We start from the raw sequence: 15,587 nt of genomic DNA, 5'->3' as shown, positions 1-15,587 counted from the left end.
GAATGAATAGTAGACACACTTACTATTGTGGCTTTTTAATGCTTTTTGGCACTCCGAAGGTCCTCAGCTCAGACTATGAACACTTAGAGGAACCAATTCTGACCTAGGGAGGTAAGTTCCAAGGTGGTGTGAGTATTAAGACTGCAACTCAGGCTAAATGGGCCCAAATTTGTGATATGTTCATTTTGAAGGATTGTCAAATGGTTAGACCTTGACCACTCCTTCAAGCCTGATCCATTAAATCCAAGTGCAGATGTGGCACATTATTGGCTAGTGTTTTCAGCTGCTAGCTTCTGTATATTATTACTTACTAGGAAACTACAATAGACACCAGAATTTTGAGACATAACCTATGAGACTAATAGCATTTTTATTTAAAAGGCTAAGGTCAAAGCTGCTCAAAATTAGAGGGGTAGCAGCCCTACTCTTTTATGGAAGCTCAGTATCACTGAGCATTTTAGCATTAATACTAATGCTAGTGCTAGTGCAAATGCTAATTCTGTGTATTTCATACTTAACACCAAGTATTTTCTAAGCAAAGGGTCAAGAACAAGGTGTAACTAAAATGATCAATCTTATTAACACACATATAAGTACATAGACTAATGTAATGATGATGAAATACCCTTCACACTATGTTTTAGATAACTGATATAAAAATGTTAACATAGTAACAGTCGCTTTAGAAGTGGGTTTGACTGAGCCTTAAAGACTGGTTGAAAAAAAAATACTTTAGGGGTGACTTTAGGCAAGTCAATAAATTAAAAAACAGTCTTCACAAGGTAGCTGCCCGAAAGTTAGGCTGATCATTTTGCAGACATCCTAAAAGGAAGCACAATCTACGTATCACTTGTTTCTTAATTATTTTACTTATGCTTTCTGGCAGGAGAAAAGAATCATCCCTTTATTGGACATTACCAAACATGGGGAGGGAAGGGCAGATGCACATGCAGCAAGGAAGCCCATATTTTTGCTTTTATTGATGCAGGCTTGACTTACAAAAACAAGAAGAGAGAAATTTCTGTGGGCCTTATCATAATAGTATATGGGAATCTTCTGTTAATTTTCCAAAATGCCTCAAGGACCTAGTCAACCAAGTCACGCAAAGGCTTTTGGAATTCTTGTCTGGTGTCTGATACCAGCAGTAATCTGTGATTCTTGTCTGTTACAATTTGATAATGCAAAGAGTTACCATTCATGGTCATTAGCTGTCCCAAGAGGGGTGTTTTTTGTGTTTCCAATTGATGTATATCTCTTAGCCCCATACATTCACACTACGGAAATATACCTTCCTCCTCCCCTAGGCATACCGGGCAATTGCCTTGACTAGCAACAAACCGATGGGCTGATCTGACTTACTGAGAATTTCTCTTCTATAATGTTGCTCTTGCTGCTTCCCAAACATATTCTGTCCTGTTGGCAAAGATCCTACACAAGGCATCTTTGTTTCTGCCAAGTAACAAATCTTACTCTGATGTCATGGTATATTGAACTCTAGAATATTTAAGGAAGTTAGATGGCTTTATTCTTATTTTTTGATTCTGATGTAATACTCCTCTCCAGTTTTCAAGAAAATCAACAGAGCTTCATTAAAAAAATTGAATTCACACTCACAAACATACAAAGGTCAGAAAGATAAGTTTTCGAGGGCTGGTAATTATTTCAGTATTGAACAGCTGCCCGCATTTGCTCAGCTCTACCTCTGCTAAAGAGGCTTCCACCCATGGAAGATTTGCCCAGTATCTTTATTTTTCAGAGGCAATTTTTTCAGAGGCAAATGTCTTGATCTTAATTTACTGCACATCCTTGCTGGAATAGTTCTCAAGCCTTTGCAGATGCAAAGTCATAGGGAGCTGCCTGGCTATATATGATTTTACATGCCTTGCAGATAGCTCAGAGATGCAATTGCAAAAATCTAGCACTTACAGACAGCTGGGAATTTGTGACAGTCCCTGAAGGACTTTACAGCCATAAACCAATGACTGGATTACACTGATCCATAAATGCATTTTTCTTCTGTATCTGGCTAATGCAATACAAATAGTCTTCCTACTGTTAACCATTTCCGAAGCCACATACAAGAGAACATAAAGGAAATGGCATATATTCAAACAGAAAGGCCATCAGGTTACTTGGTCTTTATACCAGCAAAAGACTTCAATGCCTGTACTGTTGCAGGAAGCGCCAAGTACAGGAATATTCCTTAAGTTCTGCTTTCAGAAAATTTTGTGGAAAGTAGTGATCCATTCAGACCATAGAAGGAATTGGTGACAACTTCTGCTCTAGAGCTGGAAAACTCAACTCACAGACAAGCTATGGGGCAAAGTTACAGGCTTCAGCTTACCAGCAGCTTCTTCCTCTGTAAGAACCCTGGAGCCCTCATGGTGACACGGCCTCCACGTCACCGCACCTTTTGTGCCAGCCTGCCCCGGTACCTTCGCTGCCTCATCCCATCCTGCAGCTACGCTCGCCTAGCCAGCTGCAGCCAGGGAGGGAGGCAGGGTGGACAGTGGGTCTGAGGTCACCCACGTGCCAAGGGTGGAGCAGGGCCCTGGTGCCTGGCCTGGCGAGGGCTCTCCATGGCCTCTTCTCAACTGGGTGTCTGGGAAAGGGCTGCTGCCCTGCAGTGTACTGCTTGTACCCCACTGTGGAAGTAAGCTGATGCCTTGGGGTGCTGTGCTGTACAGGACCAGGGCTCTGCTTTGGGACCTGTGACACAGAAGCAGCTTCTGATAGATAACCGTGACCTGCTAATAACAGAGCCATGCATCTATGCATGAATAAATCAAACTTGCCCAGGACAACCCTCTGGTGCTGAGGTGATGGGTACAGGAAAGCACATGCCTGTGCCATTACATCTTCCTGCCCTCAGGAAGCAGTGGCTGCATCCAGGGAGCCTAAGGAGATGGCTACTGGGCACTACTAACACTGAGTTTGTGTAGGAGAACAGTAGTCATGGGCCAAGAGCATGCAGGTGACTGCTGGAGTGATCTGACAGCTCAGCAGTGCCCCGGCACTGCTCATATTACCACAAGTGTAGCCACAGAAACTAATGTCACATCCTGAAAAATACACAGTGCCTAGTCAAGGGCCACTGCCAGACTGAAGCTGCATCCCTGGATTTCAGACCGGTTCTATACTCCAGTTCCTTACTGTCATTTAAAACTACACTGGTCTGAACACTCCGCAGTTTCCTTAGGTTGTCATTACTTCCATTGCTTCAAAGATACTGTATTAATCTTTATTAATTCCTGAGCCAAAGAGTAACATTTGAAAACTTGTAATGAACAAACTCTTCCTTTTTTTTTTTCTATTGGGAAGATCATGAAGGCATTTGGAGGTTGGAATTCTCTTCACACTTCTGCAGGGTCATTCAAAAGTGATTTTTCTTTAGCTGCAACCTTTTTGGTTGCTATTAAACATTTCCAGGTGCATTTGCTTCCTAATCAAATCCTTCCTTGTAGCACACAAATTGGTTTGGGTTGGAAGGGATCTTAAAGATCATCTGGTTCCAACTCCCCTGCCATGGGCAAGGACATTTTCCACTGGACCAGGTTGCTCAAACCCACATCCAACCTAGCCTTGGAACACTCCCAGGGAAGGGGCAAGAGAATATTCAAGAAAAATATTTTATTTCTATTTTCAGTCTTGCTCATTCACCTCAGTATTTGAGCACCTTTCAAAGCATCAAGCAAAGTGATTAACATTCACTACATTTGTTTCTCATCTGTCTCCAAGGACAGAAGGATACGAAGCATTTTGTTTTGTATAGAAACATTAATTTGCTGCCTGTTTTAGAGAAAAAAACCACAAACCCATCCCGTAAAGCAGGGAATTATTTAGTTTATATTAGTTCAGAGACTATGCTTCACATAAGACACTTTACTGTGATCCAGGGAGGTGACCATATACTGAAATAACAGTATGAAGACAATCTTTCAGTCCATCAAAGGTAAGTAATGAGATGTTGAACTTGATTCAAGGAGCCAGAGCAAGACACCTCAGAGAAGTTACCTGTGCTCACTAAGAGTTAAATGCTGTGAAGACATTTCTTGCAGCTTTCTCTAACAATTGGTATTTTGAAAACACAAAGGGCCATAGCACTTTGCAATAAGGTACATGATGAAAGCATGAGATTATGCAATTTTCAGTCCAGGAGCCTTTATAATTTCATAGCAGCTGGAAATGTCCAATAATCTGGGTTGCAAAATTTTTTATTTTAAGACTTCTAAAGCTTATTTATACACAAACACTTTCTGCAAGCTACATATAGAGAGACTTCCTGGAACATGGAAGTGGAAACAGTTCAGCTTGCAGTTATTGTTGATTTTCTCCCAGGAATAAATTTGAAACATAATCCCATTACTAAAATTTTATAAAGATGGAACACTTGGATTTACCTTACATAATCCTGACAGCCTTTACAAAAAAGCAGCCTACAACCTAAATAAAAAAATTTTGGCCCGGGTTCCTTTTTAACAACTGTGGAGATGCAGCTGTTACACAGACCTTTATTTCAGTGCTACCTTATTCCAGCTTGTGAAAATGTCTCCAGTCAAGCAACCGCAGCTGCAGTGGTGGGACTTAGCCTATTTATTCGTGTGAATCTGAGCCTAATGCAGACAAAGATCCAGAGGAACAGCTGAGCTATTTGACTGTCCTTCAGCAGCTCAGGTCATCTACAGTGATTGCATCTGTGGACAAGCCAAGCAAGAAGCCAAACAGAGGGAGGCAAGGAATCTCAAATCATTTAGTGCCCTCAGTTTTGTGTACAAGTCTTGGAAATATAAAAAACCATAAAATAATGAGCTGTCTGCACTCTTGGTATAAACATTGTTTAATGAACAGGCAGTGAATTCCTGTAATTAATTTGACTACTGTCCTCATTTTCTATTCTTCCTTCTCTACCAAAAGAAGAAATAGCCCATTTCATTTGTATGAGAAGTTAGGATGAGATAGTTCATGCTGTAATATGAAATGTTGGGCTTCTCTGTTTCAGCTGTTGTGTAACCTCTTACCCATGTGACAGCTCCGTTTCCTTATTCACTTTGTCCTTCAGTTCCCTTTTTGACCTGCAGCATTGCAGCAGTGGATCAAGTGAAACAGGAGTGCTCAAGAAGATACTACGTTTTATAATTCCCAAGAGTATAAAGAAAGAACATCACAGAGACACAACAGCAAATGAATAATTTAATTTGCTAGAAGTATGGATATTTGACATCAGTGTAAATCTCTTACCCTGAGGTTACTGATGCCTGTAGTTTAGTTGAAGATATTTAGTGGAGGCAGTCAGTTTGGCCAAAATTTCTTGGCTGTAAACAACTCAGAAATTAAATTTCTGAAATTCTTGTAATTACCTAATAATCCCGATCTGGAGTTATCAAACAGTATTTTATTTTATTCTTGCTTGAATTGAGCCCTGCAAGCACGAGATATACAAAATAGGTATCTTTTAAAAAAATCTGATTTTTTAATCTTTATGACATGGAATTTGCTTTGGACTTGATGTCCACCATTAAATGTTTCTGCATTTGTGTCTCTTTCTCAAAAAAACAAGATAACCAGAATGAACAGAAAGGAAATTTCTGTGCAGCTGTCTGATCAATAAGCATCTGTCTGTAAATCTCAATTTTTAGCTCTGCATATACCTACTTGTCAGCTCAATGCTACTTCCCAGGCTGAGACTGACTAGAAGCAGATAAAAAATTATATAGTAGCTCAAGAGCAGTTGAAGAATAGATTACTGGGATTTGGGAACTTTAGCAAATATTTACTAGTAAGTCCTTAGCTTGATTTTGATAAGACTTTTGCAGTTAAATGACTATTTCTCTTCCTCAGCAGAACTACAGACAATTTAATGGGTGGAACTGTTTATCAAGCAAAACCATGAAAACACCACACAATCCAACCAATACAGGTTCTGTTCCTGACCTGAAAGCAGGCCTGTTTTATCAGCTTGCAAACTTGATTCAGGATTTGGGCAAACACAAGCTTGTTCCAATTCCTCTCCTCCAATCTCAAACCAATTAAATGCAGAGTTTTCACATATTTCTCAATGAAAAATAAATGTCTTGTGATCAATGTCTATACAACTGAAAAACAGAGAAAAATAGTACTTGAACCTTCCACCCTTATAAAAAAAACCTTTCAAAACCAGAAAGCCCCCTTTTTAAACAACTTGTATCATATTCTGTAGTCTCAAGATCAAGTACAATACTGATAAAAGATAATTTCAGATATACTTTTGTACAAAAAATTAGGTTACCAAGAGGTATATGGTAATCCAGCAGCTAATGCTACTTTTTTTGATCAGGTGACTCAATTGTAGTTTTAAGGATCAGCAGACTTCTGTAACCAGAGAAATAGAAGAAAAAAAAGAAGTACAAGTTTGCAAATGTCTACATTTATCATAATCCTACATAACAATATCATATATGGGAACTGCCACATAAATTCATCAACTCAACATTTTTATGTAAGACAGCCATGATATGATTATTCTGCATTTCCCTACATGATAACAATGGGGGAAAAGACAAAGAAATTACAAGTGAAAAAAAAAAGGCAGGGTAAGAAGAATGAAGGGAGAAGAAAACTTTGCAGTCAGTAAGTATCTTTTATAAGGTTTTCAGAAAAAACCCCAAACCTGAACCCAAATAACCAAAATAAAAACTCACAAATATTCACCAAGTACTCACCCTATTGATATTGGCAAAAGACAACTACTCTCACAAAGCATTATTCGGTTTTTAAGTTGTGACAATATACAGGAGATCACATGCTCGAGCCTGGAGCATCTCCTGGGGTGTCTGTGGTTTGGAAAACCATTTGGTAACTCCACTTCTAAATCTACGAGAACTTCAAATAAAATCTCAGTCACCTATTCTGCCAACATAGCAGGTCAGTCATGGAGAAGGCTGGGAGAAAAACAACTACAGGGTGAAAAAATAACATCACTTTAAATAATTTTATTTTAGAGGACTCTTTAAATAGATCTGCTTTAAAGTCACTCTGTTAATATGGAGTTTCATAAATAAGCAGCATAAGCTCTCACCTAATTTAAAATATAAATCTAAACATTTACAAGATCAGACATCATCACAGCCTTTTTACATATGCTTTTACAATTGTTACTGTGCAATGCGTTCTTTTATTAGGAAGAATTTCTTTACTGAGAGGGTTGTCGAGCTCTGGACCTGGCTTCCTGGAGAGGTGGTGGATGCCCCCCATGCCTGTCAGTGTTTGAGAGGCGTTTGGACAATACCCTGAGTAACATGATTTAACTTTTGGGCAGCCCTGAAGAGGTCAGCCAGTTAGACTGGGTGGTTTTTGTATGCCCCTTCCAACTGAAATACTCCCCTCTCCCTCTCCCTCTCCATCTCCCCCTCCCCTCCCTCTCCCTCTCCCCTCCTCTCCTCTCATTTATAAGATGTAAGAGTCCTTTTCCTTTTCTTGTTCATGGTCACATCACCTGAAGAAGGCCCTGTCAGCCTCCTAAAGAGCTTTGTGCCTCTGTTTTCATGTAACCATTGTGTATGTGACCTGCTGCCTTTCTCGATTTTGTTCCTGTCAATGCCATAGTTCATTAAGCAACAGCAAGGCCATATCTATTTCTTAAGAATCTGGGTGGACATCAGTGAGCTCACATGGAAGCCAGCTGAGAGACTGAAAAAAAATTATCTGTTGGTTAATTATTCTTACTAGGGCTGTTTTCTCATTGAAAAGGGATTACAGCTTGTTTTACCAAATACTGAACACACATGTAGAGAGCTTGCTAAGTTTAATAGTTCTAAGAAACTGTCAAGCATGGCTCAAGCTCTTTCATAGTACCTGCAAGGGAAGAAATGTTTCCTGTGAGTGAAGCCAGGGGGTTCTGTGGCCATGGCTGAGTTTTGAAAGTTGAGTCAAATGCTGTAGCAGTAGCACAGAAGACCTCTGGGCAACCATTTTGCAAATGCTGAAAAGTCACTCCCAGTAGCCACCTGTGGCCACGCTGGGATCAGTTTATCTTTATCTATGATATTTTTCAGAGAAGTTCACTTTGTCCCTGCTCAGAGATGACTAGAAGCTGCCTGGTACTACACAGAGTGCTTGCTGAGATGAGGAATAGGCCAACTTGGATTTGGCAATTCACTGAACTTCCCACTAATCTGGGAGCCTGAGCAGAGTGAATTTGGATCTGCATGTGAAACACCATGGTAGACATTTCCCCCGAGGACACCCACCTCCACGCTGCCTTTTAGTGGTGATAGATGGGTAGAGCAACCACCAAAGTGAACTCTGGACTTATACCTGTATTTAGAAGAGCGAATGACTGAAAGTAGATGTTATCTGTCTTTTTTCCACAATCACCCATTGTTTAGTTAAGAAAGCACTTAGAACTTGCCTTAGCCACCTCTTCTGCAGGTTGAACAAACCCAACTTCTCTGGCCTAGAAAGGTCTCTGATATGACAAATGCTAAGCCACAGGCTACCAACCTTAATGGCAGGTTCCCACAAATATCTTGAAGGAACAAAGACATTTTGTCAGTAAAGGAGGCCTGCTGGAACTAGGAAATCCAGCAAGTAAGCTGCCTGTGAGCTTTTGAATCCACTGTAAGTTCTGAGGAAGAGAAAACAGGGAAAGAAAAAAACCCTCTTTTTATGAGGCAATAGCTTTTCTTTTTCCCCTAAATGATACTTCCCCTAAATGACATTTCAAAAATTAAAGTGTGCACAACATTGTTATTTATTCCTATAAAACTACTTAGGAAACATTGATTTATCATAAGGAAATTAAAGAGCTACCTGTGACACTGCAGTTAGAAGAACATATTTCTGTCCTATACCACATAAACTTCCAAATTACATAAATGACAAGATCTACGGAAATGAATTAGCCACACTGAGATCTATAAAGATTAGTATGCTCAGAAAAATAAGAGAGAGATGAATAGCCAGTAGAAGGCAAGACTACTGGAAGTGACTTAATAGCAAAAGTGAAAAGAGATGATCAACTAGATCTGTAATATACAAAAAAAAACCCTTAGAGAAGCAGAGTATTCCCGCTTGAAAAAGCCCTCTGGAGGTTATCTAGTCAAACTCTGTCACTCACAATGGGGCCCTATTGGATGAGTTTGTCAGGACCATGTCCAGATGAGTTCTGCACAGTCACGGATGGAGATTTCAGCCTTTCTATTAGCATAGTCTAAGTACAGTTAGCAGCACAGATAAACAGAAGACACCATGTATTTCTTTTTTCTTTTATTTAAACCTATTGCAAGATCAAAGGTTTCACGAAAAAATAGAAACTTACAAATTGTGTGAATAGTTTTAATGCACTCATAGAAAGACATTAAATGAGAAATGACTAAGATTCTGTACTATATCTGCAATATAATCAACTGGCTTTATTCTGAAAATATAGTAAATATTTTCAGAATATAGTAATATATGAGTAAATAAAATATAGTAAATATGAGTAAATAAAAAGCCTAGCATTACACATGTTCACACGTAAGTACCACTTACTTAAGCTAAAAACTTTACCATATATTTTTTCCAGAGAAGTTATTTCATCCCCATTTTTAAAGTCTAATAAGAAAACATTCAACAACCTCACTGGAATAACTGTGAACTGATGTTTCTGTTGTAAAAAATTATGCTATGGAAATCAACAAACAGTTTTACAGAGAGTTATACAGTCATACTAAATAAGCTTCTAGGTTATGCTGCATTAGATTTTTTGGATTAGCAAAACATTTTGACAATAATGGCAACTCTCAAGCTGAAGCTTATGTATTTCATACCTTGGATAAAAATGCTGTAACCTTTTAAAAACAAATATCCAGTGTTACACACCTGAAAACATTCTTAACCAAATGGTAATACTCTAAAGGTTAGTGCAACTTCAAATTGAAGCCACAATGTCTGTACTGTCAGTATCCCCTGGTCAAATTTAACTCCTTAAAATGCAATGTGACACACAGAAAATTAATTGTTTTATGTATTTATTCTGAGTACTTTCTTGCATACACTGCATTACGAAGCATCTGATCCTACAAAGTGATACCCACAATGGGACTCATGTTTAGATGGCCTTCTCGAGGTAACTGCTCTCTGAATTGTAAGATCTGCTGTAAAAGTACAACCACACAGGAAATGAGAGGAATCCTGTTATTGGCTTACACCCATTCATCTGAATTTCCCAACTGAACAATATAACAGCATAGTCAGAGCAGACAAGTTCACTAAAAAAAAAAGAAAAAAAAAGAAAAAAATTTTTTTCACTCAGGTATTTAAACATTGTCGGTTAACTTATTTTTGATGGTGTATTCAATTACTGTTTGACTTTATAAAGTGGGAACTGGTTATCAGTGTTAAGCACTCAACTCACTACAAAAATTACAAGATGGAAAGATTTGGAAATCTCTACAGCATCTCCTATTTTAAACAAAACAAAATGAAAGAAGATATCAATTTGGTGAAGTGATAGACAGAAAGGAAGTAAGATTGTGCAGTAAATATCCATTCTGTCATTACCACCATTTACTAAGACTTCTGTTTAGAAGAATGATTTGTATAATTATCAAAATGTTTATAAGAAAATCACAATTCTTTGTACATTTTCTTATTACTGTGCATCTTAAATCTCCTGGGGTAGCTTCAGTAAATAATAAGCATCAAGTTCAGCTCCCAGTTTCAAGCCTGTCTGATGAACTGCATGAGTGCTAGCACTGAGTTACCATTTACAAATCAAAGCAAATACACATACCAAGATGAAGTAATGTAAACAGAGGAAAACAAGCTTAACATCTTCTATAACTCAAACTATCCAGAGAACTAGTAAGAAACCACTTCAAGAAATCTGCCAGAGGCTTTTATATCTTTTATGCAAACAAAACCATAATGCATTTCTAAAGTTTTGCTTTAATATTGGTATTTAGTTGTACAGTACTTAAAGTCAGTGTACAGCTTTTGCCATTTTACTGTAATCTCTGTAAACTCACAATTATATTGCATCATATGAAAGGTTGTGAACCCTCTGCAATCCCCATTAGATCTACTGAATGCAGCAGAGTGGAACTGTCATGTAGGTATAGGAGGTTAAGAGGCAGTAGACATATTGGGTGTCCAGCCCATTTGGTAAGCCCGTTCCAATGTCCTCTTGCAATCCTGTAGTACGGTACTGAAGGTTATATGTGGATACTGCTGCACTAGCTGCTCCACTGTGGCTTCATTCACCTGCAATTGAAGAAAAGAATCTGTGATGTGCAAAACATGAATAAAAAGGGCAACGTTATGCAAGCTAATTGAATGATCGAACCTTGAACTCCTGGGAGGACTTGCAGGATTGGGCCATTTGCTGATACTATAGGTTTGGGTGCACTTAACAAAAAACAAATATACCGAATGTAAAGATCTGTTAGAGAAAAAAAAAAAAAAACAAACCAAAACACACCACACCTTGATTTTATTCTACTAAGTCCTGTTTGGTTATTTGTGATTGAAAACAAATATGAAAGACAGTCTCCATTTGCAAACAGCTTTGTTTAGAAAACTGCAGCAACATTTAACAACCTATTAAACTATTTTCATGCCATGCTTGACTATGCTGGCCACTCACAGAGCTCCAAACCCGATTATTCAAAGAAAAGCCATCCTGTCTAATGAAGTGCTGCCCAGAGTAACAGATCTTGAAATAGAAGCATATTTATTCAAACTCACTCAAGCAGACATAGGTCTGAAATGTAAGACTTTCTTGGCTTCGGAAAATGAAAGTTGATTACATCCATTAATTAATTTATGGCACAGTTATGGTATTTTTACCCATACTATGTAGTAACTCTATAATTAACCTTATCAAAATGCACTTGCACTGTACACCAGCTCTCAAGGTGGTTGCAACGAAAAATAAGAGATAACTAAACGTGGGGAAAGGAGCGCAAACTATTCCATATTGCAGGTAAATCAATTTATTAGTTTACCAATTGCCAATATAGGTCAACTTTTCCAAAGGTCAGAAGCCCTGCATATTTTCGTGTACATTGCTGGTAGAAGTTTTTATTTTAGCCTTTTGCTGTGAGGCTAATACTGCTCAAAAGGTTTTGTGGGAAGAAGTGGTGGGATCAATAATTAAAACATAGATGCTTGCTGGGTTTGGGATGTCCCTTCTAAATCTTAGACATCAAAGGTAGCACCTTTATTCTTGATTAGACCAGGCAATCAGACAAGCCTAGCTAAACCCAACATCTTTACAATTGCAGTGCTGTGAGGGGATTAATTTGTCAATTATTTTTAAGATGACTGCAGTTCATATCACAGAAGTAGACAGCTTTCTTTAGCCTTTAGATAAATAAAAGATTAACCTAAGAACCACAACTTCTAGGTAGCTCTCTCTGAAATCTTTGCTGAACACTCGGGCATTTTAAAATGCATCAATACTACATTTAAATACTGAACCACCTAGATCAGTAGGATGTATGACTGATATGCTTTTCCCCATGGTGTTCCACCGTCAAGGCTAAAAGTAAAAAACGAGACTAAAACGTTTACTACCATTACAAAAACCCATCTTGGGAACAATATTCTAAAGCATAGTGACCACAGTATCTAATAATATTTTTGTCCTTAAAAGATAACAAGGAGCACATCCTTCTGAACAGTGATTGCACCCAATGACAAGGATAAATGAAAGATTTAATATCCAGTTCTTCTGCTTTGATAATAGAAACATTCAATCTTCATTGGAAGTTTCATCTAGCTGAAACTGACTTGGATAGAAAACTGGTTTAACTTCCCTTCACAGCACAAACTACACTTTTGGCAAATTGCTATGTTACAGTAACATCTTCCAGTGCTGAAAAACAAGAAGTGACTTTTAATAAATCAAAAATGAAATCAGAGATAGCACAAGTCCTCCAAAATATCTGATATTTATAGCTGAATACATACTTTAAAACTGACAGCAACACTTCATAGAAATATTACTTGGAAGGCAAGAATCCCCAAACGTAGCAGTATTTGCTAGATTTTGCCTATTCAAAAATAGTCAACAGCCTCTTTTCTTTAGATTTGTGGTGCAGAGAGCCATGGCACAATCTATCATACTACCAGAAATTTCCCTTAATGGTTAACTCAGCCACAACGAAGATGCTTACCACAGACAGCTTCTCACTCTGCCCTTCTTAATGGGAAACTTAAAGAAGAGATGTTGTTTATCTACTAGATATCTGCAAATATTACTAGTAGATAGCAGTTATTATGATTTGACACACACCTGTTGGGCTTTATTTGTTAGAATAGCATGGATATTATAGCTTTAGAGCCAGTATCATAAGCAGATTTTCTGTCACAGGAAACAAGTAAGTCAAATTTGTTACAAAGATGATGTTCAGACACAGGAAGCCATGTAATGATCTCCATGTTCTGGTGTCTGATTCAGGACTGAACACATTTACAGAGGCTACAGTCTAGCTAGATATGAAATAGCAGTGCATGACACTCAGGAAGGCAGATGATGTTACAATGAAATCTTTTAGCCTTAAAAACTATGAAGAAATCTATGGCAGACCATTCAGAACTAGCCATTTGTCCCCAGTTTTCTGATACAATTATTACTGGATTAATACAATTGTTACTAATTGCTATTACTACTTTACTAAACAGGAGAAAGAAACTTCTGGTATTGAGTGCCATATACCGTTACAAAATAAACATGACCATGCAGAAGTGACACTGACAAAATTTGCTATTTTATGAACAAAACCTGATTAGTAGAAGGTTTTCTGCATTTTTGCTGGAGTGCTAAATTTTAATGTTAATAAATTTTAAAATGAACATTTTAAATTATTAGTTTGATCTCAGACAATAATCTGAGTGGTATTAAACAGCAAAGTAATGACAAATCCTATATACACATTTGGAACCATAACAGTTACAGAAAGAAATTACTTTCAGTTTAAAAAATGTTTACTGTCATGAAAGAGGAAAGAATTATCCTACCAAGCTTCATGAGAAATGATGAAATATATGCAATTTTTAGTTAAGTGTAAATATTGTTAACACTAAGAAAGTAACAGCAAATAGGTAAAAATTATGCTGGACAATATGAATTCAATGTAAGAATACACAGTGGGACAACCTACATGGATCCCAGGATGAGAAACAAGTGTGTAAAATTAAGCCACAAATGATTTCCTATCAGATGATGTTAAAAGCTTTTCCTTCATCATGAGAAAAGTCAGGTCAAACACTGCAACAGTGTAAAAATTTTAGTATTTTAAAGTTTTTGCAGCACTGGACTAAAACTGCACTACCTAAAAGGTAGGAAAACAGAGAAATCAAAATTTTGTTCTTTGTTAATGAATGAGTTAAGTAATACCTAAGTCAACTCCCTTCCTATACTTGTTATCAGTTACCCTAATAGTAGGATTAAGATGAAAAGAAGTCTTACACCTAACCGTTAGAACACGAGCTTCTCTTTGTTAAGATGCAGTCTGGCTGGTTATAAAAAGTACTGCATGCCATTCCCAAAACAAATTCATTACACAAACAGAGGCATTTTCCCCTTCTGAGCTTGAACAGTCTTGTTCAATGAATGAAAACTAAAAATATTCACTTCTTAATACACTTTAAAATGTTGTATTTTTCTTCCACAGAACTTTCATTAATCTTCATCTTTTCAGTTGTCAGAAGGAAGACTACTGTCTGAAGATAAACTAGTTAGATTATCTAATACATAATCATTCATTTGAATTTGAATAGCCCTTCAATTAGGTTTTAACACATAATGAAAGAATGCAGTCTTTATCATTAAGAGTCAAAGTAATTGGTTTGTGTGAATCCTGGTCATCAAACAGAAAAAAGAAAACAACAAAGATTGGTTTAAAACTTATTTTTTCTTGCCAAAATAAAAATCTATTCCAGGCCAAAGAATAGATTAAAAAAAAACAAAGGAGAAGATGGGCTACAGAAACAGACAGGTCCAAGTAATATCAACTCCTTTTAACTCAATTAGAGCAGTTACCTAGAATTCTGAATGCTTTTTGCTTAAAGACTGAACATACACCATCTATTTCCTAGAAGAATATACTTGACTTCGTGACAAATGTTATCTGATGTGGGACCTCCTTAATTTCTTCTTCTGATGATAGTGTGGTTGTTCAGGGAGTATCTAAATATTATCTGCACTAGAGAAAAATACTACTTCCTCATGTGATAATTAAGAATACATCTGGGAAAGAAGAACACGAACACCCATCTAGTCCATGTGAAATGGAAGAATATTCACAAAATGGTTTTGGGAGTTCTTTGCAGGACTTCAATCTCACTCTATCAGGTATACACATAATATGGGTGAAATACTAAGAAAAATGGGAAAACAGTGTTCAAAACTCTTTCTCTCCTTTAGGTAAAATGACCTACCTACAATAGAAAGCTTGCAAACCCCCTCCAGTCTGTAAATGTTTTACCCAGAATAAACTAAATGGTGTTTATGAGCTGATTTTTCAGGTTCAGGATAAACTGAACATACAGTTTTCAATAAATAAGCTACTCACAGAAAAATATTCACTCAGATTTTTGATTTGGTATGCTGGACTTATCTG

General features: G+C 37.4%; 1 protein-coding gene across 1 annotated transcript in view; it reads right to left on the bottom strand.

The window, feature by feature from the left end:
* Window positions 1-9,972: 9,972 nt before the first annotated feature.
* The window catches only part of FBXL17 (F-box and leucine rich repeat protein 17), a 252,591-nt gene continuing 246,976 nt past the window's right edge, over window positions 9,973-15,587 (bottom strand). The window contains exon 13 of the mRNA XM_037373398.1: window positions 9,973-11,223. Coding sequence (XP_037229295.1) covers window positions 11,086-11,223 — 138 coding nt within the window. The 3' untranslated portion in view covers window positions 9,973-11,085. The remainder of the gene's footprint in view (window positions 11,224-15,587) is intronic.

The sequence above is a fragment of the Falco rusticolus genome, chromosome Z (assembly GCF_015220075.1).
Source record: "Falco rusticolus isolate bFalRus1 chromosome Z, bFalRus1.pri, whole genome shotgun sequence".
In the NCBI taxonomy this organism is placed as follows: domain Eukaryota; kingdom Metazoa; phylum Chordata; class Aves; order Falconiformes; family Falconidae; genus Falco; species Falco rusticolus.
Note: the sequence above shows the minus strand (reverse complement) of the source record. Positions and strands in the feature narration are given on the sequence as shown.